Here is a 23,500-nt window from a genome sequence, read left to right as displayed (position 1 = left end):
CTGTGATTTAAACATTTCCGAAAGTTTTACACCTTGTGTATTTTGTTACTATACGGTGTTTAAATAGAAATTATTAATAGTAGCGATTTTGTAGAGAGGTTTCAAAACTTACACGTCAGTGCCTTAACAACCTCGTCTACAGACTTTTGTTAAACACCGTCTCTGCACTTTTCGTCTATTCTCTTCCCCAGAGATAAAACATCTCAAAGATCTCTTTGGACGAGAATGCCCGTCGTCAAATAAAAAGAAGAGCCTCCCCAGCGCGTTTTGTCACTTTTTTTTACTGAACGGCGAGACGTCTATTATAATTATACGTCGAACGAAGAGATAGGGAAATGTTCCTTCTAGCGCAAGGCACATCTCGCGCACGCGCACGCCCTCAGACGTCACAGCAAGTCCCTACCATCCAGCACCATGCCAAGCTTAGCCCTGCCTAGTGGGGTAAATTCCCTATTAGTCACCGCCTATCCAAGACCTAGTTCCTATTATTCCCTGGTAAGTAATAACGTCATCATCTGTAGAATAAAATCTCCAAAATTGTTCTAGCACAATTCCCTAAAAATCAACGCGCATATCAAAGTGGAATTCCCTAATGACACTAATATTCATCAAAAATCAACGCATGCGCAGTAAAGACATGGTGTTGTAAAGTAACACTATAAATAGTTTCAAGACCCAAGACATGTGCAACAAGGCGAAAAGGAGCCATGGCTATTCAGGCATGTGCCGGACCATCTCAAGATGCGGGACATGTGTAACAAAGGTGTTAAAAAAGATCCCTGGCTGTTCAAGTATGTGCCAGACAGGTTCAAGACGCAAGAAATGTGCAATGAGGTTGTTGAAAAGTCTCCCCTTGCGCTCAGGTTTATACCAGATAGGTTCAAAACGCAGGAAGTGTGCAATAAAGCTGTTAAAAAGTATCCCCCGGTGCTCGAATATGTCTAACGACATATATATAATAAATGTGCGTCAGCTGTCAATATAGTTTGAAAAATATGATCTTTATGACCTTCCTTACTGCCATTGGTCTATCCCTACCACTTGTAAGCCTGGCATGCGTACAAGAGGAGGAGAGGAAGAAGTATAACAAGCACAGAATTCAAGATTTGTGGGAACGTCTTGATGACCTGACGATCGTCCTTGTAACTGTGATAAATAAATGGAACAATGTAACGACTGTGAAAGGGTACTCGATGTGTACGACAGGTGTACCTGCGGGCGTCGGTTTGTGGTAAGCGGTAAAATGTTATGTTGGTACTGTTACCACGAATATATCACATATAATGTGGGTGGTTGCGTATGTACAATAGCATGCAATTATCTGACGTCGTTCGAAATATACAATAAAGAATATGCTGGAATTTGAGAACGAGCTTGTCAATTCAAAACCATTCTACAATTTTGCGACTACCTTTACGGACCTACCTAAGGATATCAGATTCCATGCCCGCCAACGGAGGGAAGGATCAAAGGTACATTATAGGGTATCATACACAAGATCTTGTGGTAGCCCTCAGGCCGGCAATGAGTCTTGATTTTGCGATTGATGGAAAGCATGTGGTAATACACGCTCCCCTTAATTATAAGAAAACGCATAGTATAATTTTACTAGCCGTAAGTAATGCTAGATACGAATTCAGAATGCTTGTTATTGGGGATGCTGGTCGCCAAAACGTTGGAGGAGTTTACAAAAACAGCGAGCATGGCTACCAGATAGACAACAACATTATCAAGAGACCCTTGAAATTTCTTTCGGAATTGTCGCAGCCCGATTTAGAATCTTTCGCAAGTTACAAACGCAGTTGTAGTACTCTACAACTATCTGATGAAAAGTCAAAAACAAATTGGCGATTTTAGACACTGCTCAACTGGTTTTGTTGGCTACGAAAACTTAGAAAACGGAGAGTGGCGCGAGGAAACTCAAGCTTACATTGGATTATTACTATTACAAAATATGGGATCTAATAACTATTCTAAAACTACCAAAGAAGTAAGAGACTACTTCATGTTATACTTTAATTCCGCAGAAGGAGAAGTAAGTTGATTGATCCTTTCGATAAGTCAGTATTAGCCACTTTCATACATACACTGTGTTAGAACGTGTTGATGAGTTTTATAATAGCTGCAAGGCTAATAAGTATCTATATTAAAATACCCGTATACGTCTTTCTGTCTGTCAAACAAAATGGTGGCTTAGCTGCATAAACCCGTGAATTTTTTCACGGGCTAACGACTAGTTTATATAAATATATATACACATAGTTAGAGCTGGTTAGCTAAATATAAAGAGAGAGCAAACTAACCTGGTTTTCCAGACCGTTCACAACCTGTTCCGAAGCAGTAATACCCATGTTCTGATCATGATGAGACCTAGTGATTGTATTCCATAAACATGGATATGATTCTTTATCCAGGATAAAAATTTCAATATCATAATCCTCTTGAGATCTTATTGCCGCAACATCAAATTACGTAATAGTTTAAAATACTCAAATATCATTGGCTATTTGTTACTAGAGAGGAAAACAACATCGCCAAAAGTAGAATGAATTCAATTTTGACGCTGAGCTCAAGAGCTACTCTCGAGCACAAAAAATCTTTTAATCAGCGGTAATTTTGTCAAATAGTGCGCATGTACCAACAAAAATCTCAAGAGTTTTCTGCGCAATGGCGGAAAATGCAGTTAAATGGAAACAAGCCGTAAAGTCACGTTACAGTCACGTTAAAGTCACGTTAAAGTCACGTTAAAGTCACGTCGGAGTTTCCACTTTACTGATTAACATACTACATTCTCATTTTATTGTTTATCTAAAACCGTTTGTGCGCAATTTAATATAAAATGTTACCAAATATGCGTCTGATAGGCTTAAAATAAGAATAACTACTAACAACTACTAGCCCTATTAACCGTCCTCGTCCCCAGGGTTTGTTGCCGGATGTCGAAGCCGCTAACGCTAGCTTGACGGCTAACAAGCAAGAAACCCCGGAAACGAGGTTGTCTATTAACTAATAACGCGGAGTACTCTGAGAGGAAATATCTTTTTATCAGATTCACGGTTTAAAAATTCCCTTCTAATGTTCGGAACAGACTTGGGATCTTAGGTTATTCGATTAGATTCAAACTCCTAAAAGATCTATATGTTGCTGACAACAGCATGGCTATTTCGTAATCCAGGCTTGAAAGAAAGTGCGACCACGGTGAAATCTCTGTATTGCTATCTCTTTTAATGGACACCTCTTAACAACGGACACTTTCTCAGTAACAAATCAAAACATGGTTAAACTTTCATAGCAAAATATCTTTGTAGCGGACACTTTACAGCGGACACTTTTTCTATAGCAGACAATTCAACTTTGTTTCCAGGGCAATTTTTCGCTTTTTTAATATCCAAGACGTCGTTTGGCTGGGATAGCAAAATATTGCCCTGAGAACAAGATTGACAGCAGTGTTTCATATCCCCAGAACTGACTTCTCATAATTTTAAAACAATATTTTACATCTTCGCTTAATTTTTCTTTAATTTATCACACCGACCATAAAATCTCTAGGCTGTTTTTTGTAAAGTCCCAAGTCTGTCCCACATTTTCAAATTAAAGATATCTACGCAATATTTTGTTTTTTCTTCAAACCTAGTCCCTTGACATACAACAGCAGAGAATTTCAGATAAACCTCTACGTAATCGACACTTTATGGTGGTCCCTGTGGTTCCTGCTACAGAGAGGTTTTACTGTAGCAGATTTAAACGTGGTGCACGTGGTCTACGCATGCGCAAAATTAGCGGTTTTGTCTTTATTTAAAAATAAATGAAAACCACTGTTGCCTACATAGTGCATAATTTTGTCAAAGACCACACCCCGTTTTCTTGTAAGTGGGATCATGTTTAAATTGTTATCTGCGCTACATAACAACACATCATCATGTTAACACTTTAAACACCTGCTTTTGAATTGAGCCATCCTAAGATATCTTGTCTCGCTGATCCAACATGTCTATGTCGTGTTGTTAATTATAATGCCACATGTTCTATTTTTGACATCTGTCCTTAACATGAAAAAGTTTGATTAACAAATATTTTTACACAGTTTGTTAGCAACTCAACTTCTTTTCCAGGACCTTTTTCTACTAGATCGTTCCCAGGCCATTTTGCCTTGTTGATGAAGTTGTTGGTCATTCCGTAATAACGGTTCAGAGGCCGCAAGAGCCTGGGGACGAGGTTGCTTTTACTTTCACAACCGTGACCGTGTTGCGACTACGCTCTGTACAAAAGGTAAGGGATATTGAAGTAGAATTGGTCCTAAAAGCTGAAAAGTCTGTAGCTAAATACTTTTCCTAAGTAACCGTGTTACGACTACGCCTTGTAGAAAGAAGTAAAGAATTGAAGTAAAGTGAGTCTTGATGACTGGGTTTTGTCAAATGTCTTTTTAAAATAACTGTGATGAGGGAATAATTTTTTTAAAAAAATGAGTTTAAACGTTTAAATGAAATTATATTTTTTAATGTTTGACCACTGCAGGGAACAGCGGAAAAACTCAGTTGAATTTCAAACGAGAAAAGGGGAAGTGTTTATTTTAACTTCACCGGGTGTTTTTTAAAATATTTTTTAAATTTTCAAAACAATCAAATAACAAAAAAAACCATTTTAAGTTTTCACTTAAATTACTTTTTAATGCTTATCTTTTGTCAAAACAACTTTCTCCTCAAGAATCTATTACATAACTTTGCTGAGGATATCATCAGTACTGGGTACAAACTTGGTTTTATTTATATAAACCACACTCGAAAGTGTCAAAGATCGTGTCGTGAGAGAAACAAAAGTCAATCGAAGAGTCTCAAGATGGACGTTATAACAGAAGAAGCGGAGAACAAGAAAAATGAATTTATTTCTTTAAGAAGAGAAAATTCTGTTTTAAATGAAGTGACAACTTCCACACCGATTAGAGCAACTGAAGAAATAAAAATGAACAATAAGGAGGATTCTAGAGGGAACCATATGGACAACATAACCGTGGAGGTAAAAGAAGTTAAAAAGAATAAGAAAAATCGTATTGTCTTAGCGGAAAGTGTTGAAAAGATTGAAAAAGGTAAGAAAAAGGTTAACGATTCGTCTAAAAGAGAGAAAAGGGAGATTAAAAGGACGGATGATTTTGATGGCGAAAGTGCTGAAGAAGTACTTGTGGATAAAGACGCCAGAAGTTCAACGCTATTGGATAAAAACACGAACAGTAATTCCATGGTGGATATTTCCCAATCAGAACAAGCATCTCACCAATCAAAAATGAACCGTACAAAATCGTATGATGCTTTGGCGAATGGCACAAAATCTTTCGACTATCGTTATTTTGTAATAGCTTCTCCATCCATGAGAAGAAAGTTTTCAGATTCTGTTTCCAACGAAACAACTTTCCAACCTTTAATGTCAAACTCTGCCTCGTCTTTTCTTTCAACTTCTACTTGTGATACCGAAACTTCCCTGAGTTCCATATCGAAACAAGCAAAACGATCGCCAAAGTCGAAGGCCGTTTTAGAAGCAATGAAGCGTAAATTGCAGAATGAAATTTGCAAAATAGATATCGAAATTTCAAAAATGGAAGGAGAGAAACTAGTGTTGTTAAACCTGCGAAACATAATTATGGAATTTAAGGAAAAAGTTACGGCAATCGATCGAAATAAACAAGGGGTATTAATGGCGGAAAAAGTAAGAAACGCATTGGTTGGTATTGTTGAAATTATTCAAAGTGAAGAGCAGGCATTAGGCGAAAACATCGTAATACCCCATCTAGACGATGTGAAAAGCGAACTATCTGAATTATCGCGGCTTGGTCGGAGCATTATCGATTACAAAGCCTGTCTCCATTTAACATTCGTTGAAAGGTTTTTTGTAGCAGCTGGAAAAATATTCGGCATGGTGGAGTGTATTCTACTTCTTTATTACGAAGATGAAAACGAAGAATTGGATAGCTTGAATGAGTGGAACAGCAAAAACAGTTCATTGTGTGTAAGTCTTTTAATGTAATTGACTTCTTTGTAAACATCTGGTCCAGTCCTCAAAATAGATAACAACAGGGGGCAACCAACCTCCCATCCTTATCTAGTCTATTTTCTTTGTAACTATACTACTTGTTGGTAAAGTGGAGACGACCCGCCTGCTGTTTAATTGATGCGTTTTACATGAGAAATGAGAAGACACGGTTGTTTATTGGTTGTTGATTGTGCTCCCTCAGTTGTTGTTCTTTTATTCCATGTGTAAATAAATAAATCAATGATTGGAATTAAACTTGGGATGTGTTGTGTAACCTTTAAAATAAAATGGTGCTTAGACCACTTTTACAATTATTCTTGGATCTACGATCTAGCTATGGCTGTTTAACCTTCTGCGTTTCTGAGTTTCTCTGAATGAATGAATATACTTAAAGTACCTCTTCTTCAAATAAACGCCCTACCGCTCCCGCCACACTCATGTGGAGGAAATCTGTTATAATAGAGCGCCCTCCAAAATAGCTTCTCATGCAAAAAAACGTCTCTCTAAAGAAAGGTGCTAATATTATTTTACTGTTTTGTTTTCTGTTGTAGTCTGACGACCAGAAAATGCATAGTGTTTCATCGTTCACTGAAGAACTTATTCGCAACGAGTGCACCACCGAATACGGAGGAGACCACTCTTCCTTGACAAGAAACGAAATAAACAAACCAAAAGAAACGAAAGAGGCTTTGAAGGTTTTTACAAAGCGAATCAACAAAGCTAAGAAATCGTACCACTCTGTTGAAAGGTTATCATCAGGAATCCCAAAAATGAAAACACTGTGTAGATGTTTTAAAGACATTTTGAGCACGCTAGGTGATGGAATATTGTTGACTGGAAGAACAGGAACCGCGTTTCAAGAAATCAATGAGAACGTTTGTACTTTAACAGAAATTTTAAAAACTGAAAGACCAGGTCAGCGGGAGCTGGAACATAGTAAAATGATCATGGCTGAAATGACAGGAAGAATTAAAATATTATCAAAGAGTGATTTAGTGGATTTGGCTTAATGATTGAAAAAACTGTGACATGCTTAACTCGAGTCTTCTTCCACATGCAAACGCTAGGATACCCATATACTGCTTTATTAATTGGATCCATGCTAAAAACACCCTAATTCTCTCAGTTTTGCACCCCTAGAAATCTTAAAGGTGCAGAAATTAAACCTTTTTCCCATTCTCATCCCAAATTTTTGTCGCGTGATGTCAGATCCACTATTATGTTTTTAAGACAAGAACTCCTGAGAACGAGTTTGCCTTTTTTGCAAAAGTAGTGAAAAATTTAAAATGAAGAGTTTAAAATATTTTACATTTATCTCTGTATTATTAATATCCGAATTTTTTCTGTGTGTGCAAGAAAAGAATAGTGCTACGGGCACACGAAATTTTAAATGATATATTTTTAATCACTTTGTTTGCGACGGGAGAATTCCCGTGGTATTTATTGGACGGACGACCCTGTGGATTCCACGGGTTAATATAGAGAAGAGATTGTATTAACCAGTCGCTTATACAAGCCCTTCTCTATATTAATAATAACCATACTCTGTCTAACTGTCCTAAAGTAAAAAATGTTGTGCTACGGACACACGAAATGCAGTATTCTAAGGACTGGTGAACTTGAGTTGTTGACAAACCAAACAAAGCTATCATTTGTTTTGGTGATTGTAAAAAGAAGACCTGGAAAGAAGGTTATCTGCAAATGATTCTGTGCTCACTGTAAAGCACACTGCAGCGGTTGCTTCGATAGTTTAATGCTGGCAAATGTAGGAACAAGTTTACTCTACCTCGTTTCTCGTGGCCACTCAGGGGCCACAAGACCCTAGGGACGAGGTTGAAGTTCACCGACATCTATCGAAGTAACTACCCTCTACTAAAAACCCTCGGCTTTGCTTCCAACCTTGTCCCCAGGACATGATAGACTTTTTTTAGCCTGTCTAGATATAAAAAGCCTAACAAGTCCGAGGACGAGGTTGATATGCTTTAACAAGTCTGTTATCATGAGAAATACAAAATCATTGACCATGATCTCCGACCGGTAGTAAAAAGTACTCATACGCACTGGGCACAATGTTGGTCACATCTCGTGTACTGTTACGAAATTTGCTCGAATCAGTGTGTTTTAAACAGAAGTTCACTCTTTCGCAAAGTACAACTTCTGCATGTAAGAACGCTCGATGGATATCTGGAACCACCAGGGAATATGCCAAAAATGCCAGTTTGCCGCAGAAAAAATCTTTTAGCTAACAACTTCTATAAAAGACCCATTAACTTACATTATAAGGGGCATTTACAGTTTAAATAATTGCGGTTTTATGCACATATCTGTGCAGTTCTCCCACGCAGAGACCTTTACTAATAAACAAGGCATAATCAAATGCAACATCCTTTATTTCATTGCAAAAGATGCAGGAGACTTGTCGATATATATTCTTAAATTAAATACATTATAAAAAATAATTGCACTGCATAACTGGAGACAATCTTCCACCAAATTATTTTTTTTTGGACAGCCATCACGAATATACCTCCGTGGCTAGGTTGCTACTCGGTGGAAGTTAGGCTTCAGTTAAAATAAATTTCAATAATTTTTCAGTCGTGTGTGTATAGTGAAAAGGAGAAACCTAACAAAACCAACCAAAAAATGTAAACTCGTTTTTCTAACAGAACGACAGAAGAAAGTTACGAATCTCTTTTCTTATACAAACATCTAAACAGCTCTTTATTCAATGGCTAAACAAAAACATTATAAAATTCAAATTAATTTTTCATATTACGCGGGAAATTTATGTAAAAATAAAAAAATAACAAACACGTGATATTAAGTTATTAAGCTAAACTCACGTGACTTTATATCATTTTAAGATCGTTTTACTAAGAAAGAACAAACCATAGGATTGCATAATACTCTAGCTAGAGGATTTAAGTTTTGTTATAATAAGAAACAGAGTGGTTCGCAGTCTAGTTAATATTAAATGTGATATACAAAGCCGAGGCTAGTAAATTTATTCAAAAATATTAATGTAGTTATCGATTTTGGATTTATTACGTTGCGAGATGCACTCCGCAATCCACACGATGTTACGACACTCCTGTTCTTTCAATTTAACGTAAGCGTAAAACACACCAAAGTGAAACTGCTGCATGAACGCGTTCACGTTTAACTTCACCTGCAATAAACAATACATTGTCAATCAAAAATTTTTTTTTTTTCGAGCCACCAATTGTTATGTGCCCGAAAATTTCATGATTTACGCTTTTTCGAAAGTTAGTAATTTTTTAATAGTATAATAGTCATTTTTTTTCAACATGGGCGTATTGTCACCAACAGCCAATCATACCTAGAGCTCAAAATGTTAATTCTTAGGCTGGCAGTGGCGAACCATAGATAAACACACAAGGAAGAAAAACAGTGCTTTAAAACTTATCATTTTCTGTATGGTTGATGTGCCCAGAACATTATATTCTTAACCTCAAAGGACGGGTAATGCAAATATCTGGCGAAATTAGACAAACCATCCCCTCAGTTAAACAGACATAACTCCTGATGACTACGCTGCCGTGAAGTGCTCTTCATGTTTGAGAAGACGATGTATTTATTGGCCTATCCAACAGTACCCAACATGAACCGTCTTGGTCTTGTGCTTAGCCACTTAAATTTCAAGAAGCTGATTATTTGTTGACTGAAAAAGATCCTTTCAAAAACCGGGCCGTTCTTTAAGGGTTAAAACTACTTGCGTTGGTAATTGAATGTATAAAGGATTCTTAACTTAGATCTAAAGCTTTTCTTATTATGTTAAGCTTGGACATGCGTCTTGCCGTAAAATAAAAAATCAAGATGCGTTTTTTTTATCTGAATTAAAAAAGAGATCTCCTTGATGCATACCACTAACTGCAGCTACCTGGTCAGTAGACCCCCCTTTCCTGTACATATTTCACCACTGCCACAATACAAACATACGGTTACCTCGTATTCAAAGAATTTATCTTCGAGTGTTTTATCACCAGGATTGACACCAGTCCCTTCAAACAACACTTGATAATTCTGAAAAAAGTACGAAATGTTATGTTTAGCTAAAGAAGCGCAAACTTTTTAGAGTAAATTTACTAATAACGGTAGATAAGAAATACTTAAGGGGGAGGGGAGGGGAGAGTATTCGCGCGGGATTAAGATAATAAACTTTGATGTTCACATTTTTTTCATAATAAGTAGTAAGTTGTGGGAAGTTGGGGATTCCATCCTAACGATTGGTTCTTCCTCCCCTCCGACTATAACTATGTTATGTTATTGTTATGTTGTATGGTAATGTTGTTGTTATGGTAATGTTGTTGTTATGGTAATGTTGTTGTTATGGTAATGTTGTTGATATGGTAATGTTGTTGTTATGGTAATGTTGTTGTTATGGTAATGTTGTTGATATGGTAAAGTTGTTGATATGGTAATGTTGTTGATATGGTATAGTTGTTGATATGGTAATGTTGTTGATATGGTAATGTTGTTAACATTGTTTTGTTATGTTATGTTGCCATTATGTTAATAAACCTTGCCGATTAGGCGTATTCTCAAAATCACGAAAACAAACTCGCTTTTTCCGCGAAGATTTCTTTATAACTGACATATACAATAATTTATATCAACGCCATACAGTAATTATAACTTCTACAACGTTTAGGATCTTTAAGGAGTTTAGTCAGAGATTTACTGAAAATTTTCGACCTTTTTGATAAATTTAAAAAATTAAACAAGAAGTAAATACGAATAGCTTCTCGCATACTCGCTCGTCGTGGTCATTAGTGATACAAATGAAGCGAAAGTAATAAATGTCTGTTGGAAACCTGAATACTTCCTGTCTTCTCTCCTTCCCGATATAAATGACCATATTTCCTAATTTTTTCCAGGTTTCCTAAGAGAAGACTCTGTTTCTTAACCTGTATATTGAACCTAACTTTTTCTTTCAAGATTTCTATGAATGATTTCTATGAATTCTAAGATTTCTGGAGTCACTCGCGTTTTTTTTTAAGTCTAATCAGAAAGCCGACATCGAGAGTGAAGTCACGAAAAAAGCTTTAGTTAGTTGACTCTAACGCAGCACAGAACAGGCTAAAAAAGGTGTAACCATAAAGCACTCGGTAACACTTTTTTGAATGTCCTTTTTCCTCGTACCATGGGACTTTCCCATAAAATGTAAGTATTCTGTCTACCTACCACAAAAAATGCACAAGAAACACCAACAAAAATTTATTACGACAAAACAGATAAAACGGCGGTAAGCACCAACATATTCGACGTGAAAACAGATAGAAAAACACAAATCCACAAAAATATATCATTCCAACTTGAATCCTTGATGTTAAAATTCAAAGCAACCATTTTGAAGCTGAATCTACCAATGACCTATTCCTACTCCGTCTATTTTGTACTATGTTAGCTGTTATACGAGCCAATAGCGTGCACCTCTTTGTTCAAAGTACTTTTCAGGCGTGACAAGTTAACGCCTGTCACCAAACACAATTTCCGTTTTAATTCACCAGCCTATGACGCAGGAGCTCTTATAAGTAAACCAATATACCACAAAGCGTTTTCAAAGCTTGCGAATCGATGTTAGGTTGAGAATTTATTACTAACAATCTAACAAAAAAACATTGATGTATATTTAAAACACACGAAATTCACAGTGTAACTGTAGCCTAAAGTTAGCTTAAATCTTTGGGAAGTTTTCGTAACCTATGAAACGCTCTGTAAATCTGCAACGTGGTAAAATTAAAAATTGACAAAAAACTTTCGAACAAAAACAAAAAACTTGTTGTCTCAGTAATTCAGATGACATAAAAAGAAAGGATGAAGCACAGTGTTTGAAATTCGACTCCCTCTTCTTGTGAAACAAACTTTATAACAACCAAAAATACTTCTAAATGATTTTTAATATACAAGCGACGCAAAGCTCAAACATCACATAACTGCCGCAAAACAAAATGGCTGCATCATTAATTTATTAGCAAGGAAATCACTGAAGCGTGGTAATACGTTAATTGTCAAGTAATTATTAAACGGGTAGCATGCTACACGCTTAGAATGTATCTATTATAAGCTTACATAAAAATGATTGTATCACTCGGCTCCCCATGAAAGATATAAAACTTATTTATTTCCGTCGCGCATTGTCGTCACGGACCTGGTTTCTATGTAAATATTTTACTTCTGTGTGGGAATTAAAATGTTTGAACTCTGAAAAATAATGAATCAATTCTTAGAACTTTTTTTCCTTACTAAAGCAGATAACATTCAAAATTTCTTGCGGTTATTTTAATTATAATAGTAGGGGCTGGTTTCTACTAATTAACTGACATGTGTGTACTTTGAACTCTAATGTGACTTTTGATGTGACGCAAGTTTTTTATTGTGACGGTGGATTTGAGTATAATGTCGCAATAATTCTCTTCATACAATCAGTATAACAGAGGCTAAAATACTTATAAAATTGTTGGGCTATCAAGACAAGTATTTAAGTAGAAACTATATTTTGACGTTTGTCACATTTTCCATAGACCACTAAAAACGAAAAAATGCTTGTGTCGAAAATAACCATTCACCGCCACCAGTCCTTCTATTACTGCTAAGACAGACTTTTTTGACCTTTCGCTGTTTTTATAATTAAAAATCACACGCACTAATGTGGATAATTTCCTGTTTCAAGTGTTCTCACATAAGCATGGTGTCCACTCAAACGTTTATATCTTTTTTTTTAAGAAAAAATTTATTTTTAACCCTATTATATGTTGGGGGAAGGGCAGAATAACATTAGCCCCCTCCCATCTGTTTTTTTTAGAACTCATCGACTTTTCTAAACATTCTACACAACTTATCATGGTCAAAAAAATTCCAATAAATTTTGTAGTTTTCTGGGGGTATCTATTTCGTTGGTAGGGGTATCATCAAAAAATTTGTCTATTAGCTAAATTTTAAACTGAAATAATCACTTTACACACTATTTTTTTAAATTATTATTTATTTATTATTTAGACTTATCTAGATTGCATTCTTAACAATTAGGATAATATTGTCAATATAAACCGATAAAAACCCATTTTCTTTCAACCATAAAATTCAGAAATGTGCACCACTATCCATATCTAATATCCACAGTTAATAAAGTTAATTAATTCTAATTGATTCTAAATGATTCTAAGGCCATTGTTGGTTATTTTCAAAGTATGCATTATTATGAGAGATTATTACTTCAACGCCGTAAATCTCTTCAAGAGAGTTTTGGATGATTTCAAATCTGCCCTAACTCAGGACCTGAAACATCGAAAATTAATGGGAATCTCTTAATGTGATTATGTGGGGGATGTCCTTTGAAATAAAAATATCTTGCAGTTGTTATTTGTAGCTTCAAGATTTTGTGTGTGCTTCACAAAAGCGACAACGACTATTATATAGATTTTTTATTAAAATATAAACCTGGGGGAGGATCGCTTTATTTTTTAAAAACAACATCTTAAAAGTATTCTGACACAACGTCTCGCTTACCGCATAACAGTCAGCAACTTGTCTCACTTGGTCATAATCATCAGCTTTTGCAAGTCTTGCGAGGCCATCAGGATAAAGCTTTCCACATTTGGGGAATAATTTTGCACGATCGTCTTTATTAAGTTCAGTACCAAATGAATTGATGGTGATCATGATAGCTCTCCTGTCAGCTTCAAACTGCAAACGAAAGCAAGAATACATTAAATATAGAATTTGTATTGCTTCCTCTACTTCTTTCTGTTTACATGCGTTATGAAATATGCAAACAAAAAATACTCCCAATATTTAATAACAAAATATGCACTTGTTAATATTCTGGCATCGTTTCTTCTTTTTCGGTGACAATTATTTTCAGTACCGTATTAATTAATTTGCATGCAATGTAAAAGAAGCAGTGAGATGCGCACTGATTTTTATTAAGTACAATGCAATAAAAAAAGTTATGATTCAATTTAAAATATTCTTGCTCTTAAATTTTGTATCAATTTGCAGGAATCTTAACAGCTTAATATGTGATTGTGTGTTAAAAAATAAACAAATCGTTTAGCAATCTTGCCTACCATTATCTCTGAGACCTAGTTCAGCAAACATTAGCCGCAGTAAGATACTTAATATTGAAATTTATAAGAAAAATGATTTTAAGAAACATAAGGTTGAGATTATACAACAGCTGGCACTTATTGGTATTTTTACTTTAATTACAGGACTCAGGAATTCACTGCCAACAGTGAATTTTTTTTTGGGGGGGGGGTTGCCTCAAGAGATGCTTTACAGCATTTAAAGCCATTCATCTTTCCAGAAATTTTGGCGAAATTAAAAAATTAAAAGACCAGTTCTCCAAGTTTTTTATTAACCATTTCGTTGAAATAAGCAGGGCAAGAAATTGCAAAAAAAGAAAGAAAAAGGAAAACAAACCTGTAAAATGGATGACATTACATCTGCGTTTGATCCACCCAAACCATCACAAAATTTTGAAAATGACTCCAAGTAGGACTATATATGACAAAAAAAGACAACCATTATACTAAACATAAAAGATCACAACACAAAACTTAAACAAAGCAGTGCATTTTTTTAAGTGCTTTAACAACCCCTTGGTAACCACCAAATCCAACAACGTAGATAAACATGTTTGAAAGAAAAAACAACTAATTTAACATCATATAACACTCTTACATGGAGGTTAGGTGTTTTTAAAATTCAAAAACTTTCCCTTCTCCAAAGCACAAAATTTTTTTTCAAAAAAAATATGATCATCAGGAGCCCAGAAAGTGAGGAAACCTCTGAATCGACCACCTGCATAAGAAAAGCTACGCCCAGATAGAGCAAAAGGCTATACCTGTCTATCACATTTTGCAAGCATGTTTTCAGCTGTGTTTTCAAAAAGGTTGCAAAATTTGACAAGAAAATAGAGAAATATGTGATGCATTTAAAGGATGGTGACATTTTAAAAAGTGGAAGTTATCCTCTTTGAATAAACATATTTTATTAGATTTATGCAAAACGAAAGCAAAACCGCTGAATACGAGTAGTGTGCATTTGAAATATTGTCTGGAAAAGTAACTCATCAGCAACAAATAATAATAATTAAGGAATACAACATTTTTATTGCGTTATTTGGTGAGGTGTACTCTACAATTGAAAATAAGTAAAAATGTTTATGTAAAGATGTTTCTTCTGCGCATCTGAATAGCTAAAAAATAAGGTTTTTCAAGACGCATCGTAACAACAAACAATTTCCTAAACTTTTACTTTAACTTTACTGCAAGTTTTATTCAAGGTGAAGGGCCTTTTAACATTTTATCAAATGATATTGCTCTAAAAGCTAATATGAATCACAATTAAAAATGTTGGTCATCTTGCTCTCAACTGGAAAAGAACAACAACTGACATTACTACTGAAATCGTGTCTGTTCGAAAAACCGTGGCATTTCAGTATATAGATTCGCAGGGTAATTCAAAACATTCACTACATACGCTTCGCTACAGAAATTAAATTATTGTGTAAATAAACAGCTATAACATACCTTATACAGAGAGTTTCTAATTATTTCAATATTCATTTCATCCAAGTCCTGTTCTGATATACAGTCATTGAAAAAATCAGCTGAAAGATAATAAAAAATTTAAATTTTAAGCAAAAAATCTACTTAGGCCTTTTGCATACCAAATGAACCAAAAATTGCTCCATGTTATGACAACTATGCACATGATTTGGAGAAGAAAGTTAGGAGGTTAATAGTTTGGAATCAAATTTGTACATCAACCATGTCTACAATATTCAACATATGTTGTTCAAAATGATAGCTCAATTGCTACTCTGTGTTAAGAATGCACCAAATAGCATGGCCTGAGATATGCATGGCCTGAGATATGCATGGCCTGAGATATGCATGGCCTGAGATATCTATGGCCTGAGATATGCATAGTAGGTGAAAATCTCAGGATCAGAATATATATATAGGACAGACGAATCTATGGATATGACTAGCATACTAAGATCATCTTGAGAAATAAAAATACTTAAGATTTAGTTTGAAAATAATGTAGTTTTGTAGCTTTCTTGGATTATGGCAAAATACAATTTCTCCCGGAAGCAAAAACAAATAAATATGTGATAGTAAACTTCGAATTTGAATTTACTAATGAGCACAAAGCGACCATGGCAACAAGCGTCTCATTCTCTTAAATAAATAGTATGAGAATTAATTATGTTCATTTGGATGAGTGAAACTATTGAAAAAAACAATCACTATTTTGATCACACAAATTTTTTGGCAACTTAGGGTAATTTTCCCTAACCTTACTCTTCCAGTGGCAAGAAAACTAAAATTAAAACAAAATCCCTGGGAATTTACAGAAAAAATAAGCAATGATAGAAAACAAAATTTATGGTCAAAAGGTATAAGAAAAAACAGATAAGAATGGTGAGGATAACGTTTAAATTGCAGAATTGCTGAAATACTAGATGCTAGTAGTCAAATGTACAAGGTAAATCTAACAAAAAAAACTTAATTTTTGAAATGGAAGAACTGTCCAAACTCCTGGTTTTATCTTTTTATCTTTTTAGGTTTTAAAGATTGTAGTCACAACTTGTCCTTAAGGTGGTTCTTTATTATAGAAAGCCAATCTTTCAGATGAGAAGAAGTCATTAACCCTTCCCGCCCCAGGCATTTTTTAACACATTATGTCCCTGATCCCAGGCGTTCTTAGTAAAAAAACACATTTTTCGTAAATTTCATAATATTAGTCTAAAATAAACCTTAACAACTAATTTAAAGCATATACTATGTTTAAAATGCATGTAAGTTATTTCTCTTTTTTTTAAAAATGGCCATAAAGCATTATCTAAGTCCCGGTTCGACTCCGGTAATAGACAATTCAGTAAGAATTGTAAGTATATAAAAGGAAAGTTGGCAATCCGTCTATTAGCCATGCTTAGATTGTGCTTATCGGACCACAACCTATGCTTAGTTAGTGCTTTACACCAGCAAATAAAAGGAATGTAAGAGGAACTTCTTATCAAATATATAAAACATAATTTTGAGATATATAAAACATAATGTATATACTAAAACGTTATCGGTTTCTCAGTTCTCTATTCAGACATCATTTGAATATATTTACCAATGAAATCTTTATAATTATGATAAAGCATCCATTCTTGACATGACAGTTCTTGGAAATGGAGTAGAAATAGTAGTGTCTATTGACCAATAAGACTTTAGTAAATCTTTTTTTACTATGCCAAAATAAAAAGTCAAAGCCAAGAAGCTTGACATTTTTTTAGTAGAGATTCCATTTACAGGCCATCTAGCCAGGTCTGAAGAGGGAGAAAGACCATCACCAGCTTTTTAAAGAAATTCATGAGCATAGAAATTAGTTTCAGTAGTTATATCATAAATAATTTCATTGGTGATAAACAGTTTGAAAAAATAAAGTTCGTCGGCATCCTCAGGAATATCAACATTTATTCGAGGATTTGCAGCAGAATGGGGCAACTCTTGCAACTTCTTGTCACCAGATTTCCATTGCCCCAAGTTCCAACCAGGAGAGTTCCAACCAGGAGAGTTCCAACTAGGTTCTGCCAATTCATCATTATCAGTTGAACTTTCATCAACACATTCTTCCCCACCATCAGAAAATCCCAAAAAATCTTCGTCTTCACTATCACTCTGACCAAATAATCTGTTAATTGGATATCACTTGCTACTACATCCTCATCGCTATCCTAGCGAAATCCCGCACCTGTCCGGGATCGGGATTATTTTAGCGCAGCAATATCCTGGACTAGTCCGGGAACGGGACGGGAAGGGTTAAAATTCAAATTTATATTATATTATAGTGTGATATAATTGACAAGTAGTTTGGCTTAGAAATTTCTTAACTTTGCATAGCTTAAATGGTAGTCAACAACAGTAAATTGTGAAAAAGTGCAGGAACATATGGTAAAATAAAACAATGCTATTTGCAAATCATTCCCAGCTTTTCCAACCTTTTATTAGTAAAAACTATAAATTTCGCCAGCTTTTCCAGACCAAATTTAATGCAAAATGGACTCACCAACTATGGAACAAACAACATAAACTCATATTGAGCAGAAAATACACACTGAGACACACATGTTTAAAATTGATTATGAATGTCTTAAAAGAAAATTTGTTAATATACAGGAAAAATACTTTTTTCTCTCTTTGGAAGTGCACAATTTCCTGTTTTTTTTTTAATTTTAAAAGATGATACAGAACAATACATTCCACTCACATTTGAGATAAAAAAACTCTATTCCAACAAGAATAAATTGATTCGTCTTACCAAGAGGTGTATCCACAAGTACAGCATTGTACAGTTCTGCTGGTGTTGATGCAATATTGATTGATGCCATTTCTGGGAACTTTCCAAGTGGATGACATTTCGGGATGAGTTCTGCTATTGATCGCTGATGTAACGTACCAGTAATAAGTAGTATAATATTATCAATCATGTAACTGTAACTAAAAGACAAATGATACCAGAAGGTATTAATTACGATGCGATTTGAGGTTAACACGGACGCATCAGTAATCTCTTTCTCTAACTTTTGTTTAATTTAACCTACTTTACAACGAAGCAAAAAAGGGAACAATAATTAATAAAAATTATATGATGAGTTAAAAACCGAGGCACTTACGTAATAAAATCCATAAATGTTGCTAGAGGTTCCACTGCCTGGTTCCTTAAATGATTGAATTCAACTACCAATTTTTCCCGAAGTTTTTCATCAATAACAGATACAGTGAGAGGGCCGGCTTCATTAGCTAAGAAGTTGCCATAGTCTGTGCTTTGCAGATGCAACTTCAAATCTAAAGCAAGGTTAAAAAAGGTTAAATAATGAGTATGGATTTTAAAAAATCTTCAAGCTAAACCAACTATTTTGTGAAATATAAAAACAATAGACCTCCTAATTAATTTTGATGAGGTTTTTTCCCCTCAATAGCTTTTATTTAAAAAAAATTATTGGGATTTAATTTTTCATAATTTAAATATTTGTTTGCCCCATAAATTTATGTGTGTGAAGAGGGAACATTTTCTGAATTGGGATTGTTTTTAAGAGAAAAATTTACTTTCTGCAGTATTCATTTCTTAATATGGAAATAGTTTGTAATACACAAGTGGATATGATATTTTCAAGCAGCGACTGAAAAAGGTGACATCCCCAGTGATCCATCCCTCATTTTAACTCATCTGTAGCATTAAAACCCTTTCCCCAATCTTAGGAGTTTGTTTATGGATGACTTAAAGTCTTAGAAAGTATACAAATGCACAAAAGAACAATAACCAGGATAAAAGATCCATCTTTTACTGCTTTAAATATTTAGGTTGTCCTTAAATTTTCTTCTTGACTAGCAGAAAATGATAATGCTGTAACCAAACCAGCCCTACCAAATATAAAGCAGGTGAAGTCAGGTTATATATGTATACACAATTACGTTAGCAGTTTATCATATGGTGGCCTCATAGCTTGGTGGTTATAACTCTCCCACTTTGTGCGTGAGACCAGGGGTCAATCCCTCTTGGTGGCGATTCAATATGGGCGAGTAAATATTACTAAAGCCCCGGGTTAACCCAAGCCATGTAAAGAAAATTGGGGATGTTGCAGGGAGTTGTCCTAATTGGATCTGCGTAGCTCAAAACAAGTATTAGGTACTCTAGGACTCCTTATCTAAGCCATGTCAAGCCATGTATATTTTATACATATTATTTATTCTAGTGTGTATGACCTAGAAATTCTTTCTATTTTTCTTACAACTTTAAACTTTATGTTATTTTTTTAACTTATTTTTCACTTTTGATTAATGGACTGGAGAACCTTAGTAAATAATTAAGAATGATACCTAGATCTTTGTCTTGTCTAATTTGTCAAGTTTTATTTTTCCATTATCATAATCAGGTATTTCGCATTATGATCTTTTCGTTTGTGCGTCCTACATGTTCAAGTACCTTACATTTGGCAGCATGATTACTAAAATACTAAAACATGACTTTTTAAGAACAAATCCATGTTGATTTGGTGTATTAAGAATACTGATTGTCATAAATAGCATGATTTTGTTGTTAAGCCTCAAGAACTTCAGGCTGATAGACCTAAAATTATTTGCAGCATGTTTTGACATTTTTTAATGGATAGAGGCAATTACGTCATCTTCCATACTGGAGGCAGCCTGCAAGCCAATCAATAAGAAAATAGCACCAATAAATGGCTCCCCCAAAGTTAAAATAATTTAGACTGGGCGAGTAATCTCAATAAATAAAAAAGTTTAAAAGAACATATTTTATTACAAAATCTTTTTTATGTATTTTATCTTCTCTTTTTTATATATTTTTTGGTTTTTTTTTAATGCAAATTAATAAGAAAGATAATATTGATTTTCTAGTGAGATGAATTGATATTGCTCAACCAGACAAAATTTTGTGAGATTGGAATTTATGGCTCAGCTAGTTTCTCATTTCTTAGAATTGGGCAAGTCTTTGCGTGAGCAATCGCTATCGCTCTCCCCCTCATTGATAGGCTTGAGCCTGCATAATGTCAATGATTTTTCAAAAACAATCAATAAAGGGATGGGAAATTGGTCAGCAAGAACTTTTAATTATCATTTGGTGTGAATTTAGAGGTATCAAGTTTCTACAGCTTGTTTGCAACCTTTGATTGAGATTGAGATTTGAGATTGTGATATTTTCATTAATTTGTCTGTTAAAGTTGGGAAATGAATAATTTTCTTTGGTGAACAAACTGGTAAAAAAAACATTTAAAATCTTTGCTTTTGGTTTTATTGCAGTCATATTCTAAGTAATCATTGCTATCATGAGTTAAAAACCTATGATACCCCCTGTGTTTCTTGATAATTGTTGCAAGTACATTTCGATTCTTTTTATCATCATTAAAATAACATTTAGAGATAATTTTTTTGACCATGCTTAGATATATTTAGTAAATTTTACCATAATATTTTAATACCACCTTGCAGCAGTTCATTACATTTAATTTTTTAAAGGTCGTCATAATGACTAAACATTTAGCTTAACAAATTTAGGGCAAATTGAGCCAATTTACATGTTGAATTATACCGTAGTAAATAAATACAAAGATACATATTATAGTTCTTTAAAATTCTGGCCATGAGTGCCGAGGGTCCGGAGAACTGGTTCAAAATGGCATGTGGAAGCTCCAAATAAACAAGCGCTGTAAGTTCTCATTAAATATCAGTGCAAATGGTGTGCATTTATGACTGGACAGTTGGACACAACTTTTTTTAAATTTTTAAGTTTTTATTCACCAACCGACTAAATATTAAATGACTTTTAACAACATATTTGTGACAACTGCCTAATTAAGAGGTTGCTGACTCGTCGAAAGAACCATATATGTGAGGGAGACCACGGGCGTTTTTTCATGTTTTTGTCTGTAACCTGCCCGAGAAAGCCTGGCCCGTTAGAAACCACCTGAATTGCGCCCAAAATGCAGCTTGTTGTTCTCATTTAAATTTTGTCGAAAATAAAGGTGCTATTTTGTCGTTGTACTCTCAGTTTATTACTTTCTGGGATTTTATTATTGAATAAATTATATAAAAAACAGTTTTTTTCAGATGGAATTTGAAGTCTTTTTCAAAATACCAAAAGCCTTCTGACAGCCTTGTGGTTTTTGCTGCGCTTTGGCACCCTCGTGCCTAATTGGGAGGAGCAGTATGTCAAATGAAGCAACTTTGGAATATATATAGGAATAATTATAATTTGAGATATGATATGCAATTAAATATATAGACATTGAATTCTAAAGAGAGGGAGAATTTCCAAGCATGACACAAGTAAAGAAGACTTTAAGTAAGACATGCAATGTTGTTGATTGTCTCTAAAGCCAAATTTCCACTAGGTGTTCCAGAACGCGCTGAGGGTGGCGGCTATTGTTTTTTCAGTCCCAAACCCGCTAAAAGCGGTTCGCTCAGCGCTGTTTCAAAAGTCAACTCTACTTTAACTTTTACGCGCGTTTCAAAGCGCTATCCAATTAAGCTGCTTCAAGGCCACGTGATATAAACAACTTTTTGCGAGAGCCATCAAAAACATCAACTGTGACTAGATATCTCATTGTGGTGACAGAAGGCCTTTCATTTGCACTCATGGGCTCTGTGAAATTTGTTTCGCTTTTTGTAATTAAGGGAACAACCCAAGATAAAAGGGTTTCAAGTTTAGTTGTTGAAAAAAATTTGAATGTCATACAATTTCACATCTTGAACGAGAAGATTGAATTCTCCTTTTAGTTTTCCTTCTTGATACAGCCGTCTTATCTAAAACCGTTTTGCATACTTCTTTGTTTGTTTTCTTTTTTTTTCATTCAGCAACAACAATAGTTTCAGAAGATTTATTTTCTTAAACAGTAATAATTTTCTACGTAGAAACGTTCATGTTATAGTTTGCGCTTTTTTTGCTGCTTTCAACAAGTGGAAATCAAAAAATAACATTCGAAGTGGATTTAAAAGCGGCTATTGTTTTAAAACAATAGCGTTTTAGACCACCTAGTGGAAAATCGCCTTAAGAGCTAGCTAGTTATATAATTTTTTTATATTATGGTGCTAAACTAAACGTTTAGCTCATGGTAATTGGGGTTACAGAAAGGTGTGACTCCACTGACTCCAATTTGGTTGACTAAAACGTGGCTACGTTTTAGTCACACTTTCTTATATTGATCTAATTATTAAGCAATTTTAGCTTGCTTAGCTAGCTAGCTAGCTATATAGTTATATATTATTTTTATAATTTTTTTTATTACCTTCCAGTGTTTCACATTGGATAAGATTAAGGTAATCAGTTCTTGTAAGAATCCCAGATCTGAAACCTCGAACCAAACCTTCCAAATATCCACTATCAACGTTAAAAATTAAGTCTCCGTATATAGAAGCCATGTCTTAATCGATATTTCGAGACTTTTTGTCGTCTGTTTTGTTCGCTGTTTATTTTTTCGGCAACGACTTCATTTAGCACCGGGCTAAGTGGTCCCGACACACGACGTACAACATAACTAACAACCTTCATACTTTATCGACATAAAAAGCCGACAGACGTTCAGTCATACTTCTCCAACCAAATGGACCCGACAAATGAAACCGCATTATCCGACATCCTCTCTATATAACAAATACATATTTTTTCTGTCGATGGTCATACCAACGTAATATCGCATAATACTGCATAATACCTTCATAAAACTCTCTGTCGCTACATAACAAATACATATTTTTTCTGTCAATAATCCATAACCAACGTAATATCGCATAATACTGCATAATACTGCATAATACCTTTATAATTCAAAAAAAGTACATAAATTTTCTGTCGATGGCCATAACAACGTAATATCGCATAATACTGCATAATGCCTTCATAATACTCTCTGTCGTTACATAAAAAATACAAAAAT

General features: G+C 34.6%; 2 protein-coding genes across 2 annotated transcripts; one reads left to right on the top strand and one right to left on the bottom strand.

Annotated features, from left to right (window-relative positions):
* The first annotated feature begins 4,505 nt into the window (after positions 1 to 4,505).
* Positions 4,506 to 7,521, top strand: LOC130613894 (uncharacterized). The gene is made up of 2 exons (XM_057435249.1): positions 4,506 to 5,997; positions 6,573 to 7,521. Exons 1-2 carry the CDS (start codon positions 4,669 to 4,671, stop codon positions 7,029 to 7,031), a joined length of 1,788 nt encoding a protein of 595 aa, XP_057291232.1. The 5' UTR covers positions 4,506 to 4,668; the 3' UTR covers positions 7,032 to 7,521.
* An 872-nt stretch (positions 7,522 to 8,393) lies between these two features.
* LOC130613895 (V-type proton ATPase subunit d 1-like) lies at positions 8,394 to 23,266 on the bottom strand. Its single transcript, XM_057435250.1, has 8 exons — positions 22,853 to 23,266; positions 18,722 to 18,893; positions 18,367 to 18,545; positions 15,579 to 15,658; positions 14,467 to 14,544; positions 13,552 to 13,728; positions 9,988 to 10,065; positions 8,394 to 9,190 (listed from the first exon to the last, which is right to left on the bottom strand). The coding sequence occupies exons 1-8, from the start codon at positions 22,983 to 22,985 to the stop codon at positions 9,026 to 9,028; spliced, it is 1,062 nt and encodes a 353-aa protein (XP_057291233.1). The 5' UTR covers positions 22,986 to 23,266; the 3' UTR covers positions 8,394 to 9,025.
* Positions 23,267 to 23,500: the final 234 nt, after the last annotated feature.

This window comes from Hydractinia symbiolongicarpus, chromosome 11 (assembly GCF_029227915.1).
Source record: "Hydractinia symbiolongicarpus strain clone_291-10 chromosome 11, HSymV2.1, whole genome shotgun sequence".
In the NCBI taxonomy this organism is placed as follows: domain Eukaryota; kingdom Metazoa; phylum Cnidaria; class Hydrozoa; order Anthoathecata; family Hydractiniidae; genus Hydractinia; species Hydractinia symbiolongicarpus.
Note: the sequence above shows the minus strand (reverse complement) of the source record. Positions and strands in the feature narration are given on the sequence as shown.

Excerpts from the sequence above, each read along its gene's own strand:
- LOC130613894 (XM_057435249.1), top strand. The coding sequence starts at position 4,669 with ATGCTTATCTTTTGTCAAAACAACTTTCTCCTCAAGAATCTATTACAT. Across the intron at positions 5,998-6,572 it reads GCAAAAACAGTTCATTGTGT|TCTGACGACCAGAAAATGCA; the intron begins GTAAGTCTTTTA and ends TTTCTGTTGTAG.
- LOC130613895 (XM_057435250.1), bottom strand. The coding sequence starts at position 22,985 with ATGGCTTCTATATACGGAGACTTAATTTTTAACGTTGATAGTGGATAT. Across the intron at positions 18,894-22,852 it reads CCAATGTGAAACACTGGAAG|ATTTGAAGTTGCATCTGCAA; the intron begins GTAATAAAAAAA and ends ACCTTGCTTTAG. Across the intron at positions 14,545-15,578 it reads TTAGAAACTCTCTGTATAAG|TCCTACTTGGAGTCATTTTC; the intron begins GTATGTTATAGC and ends TGTCATATATAG.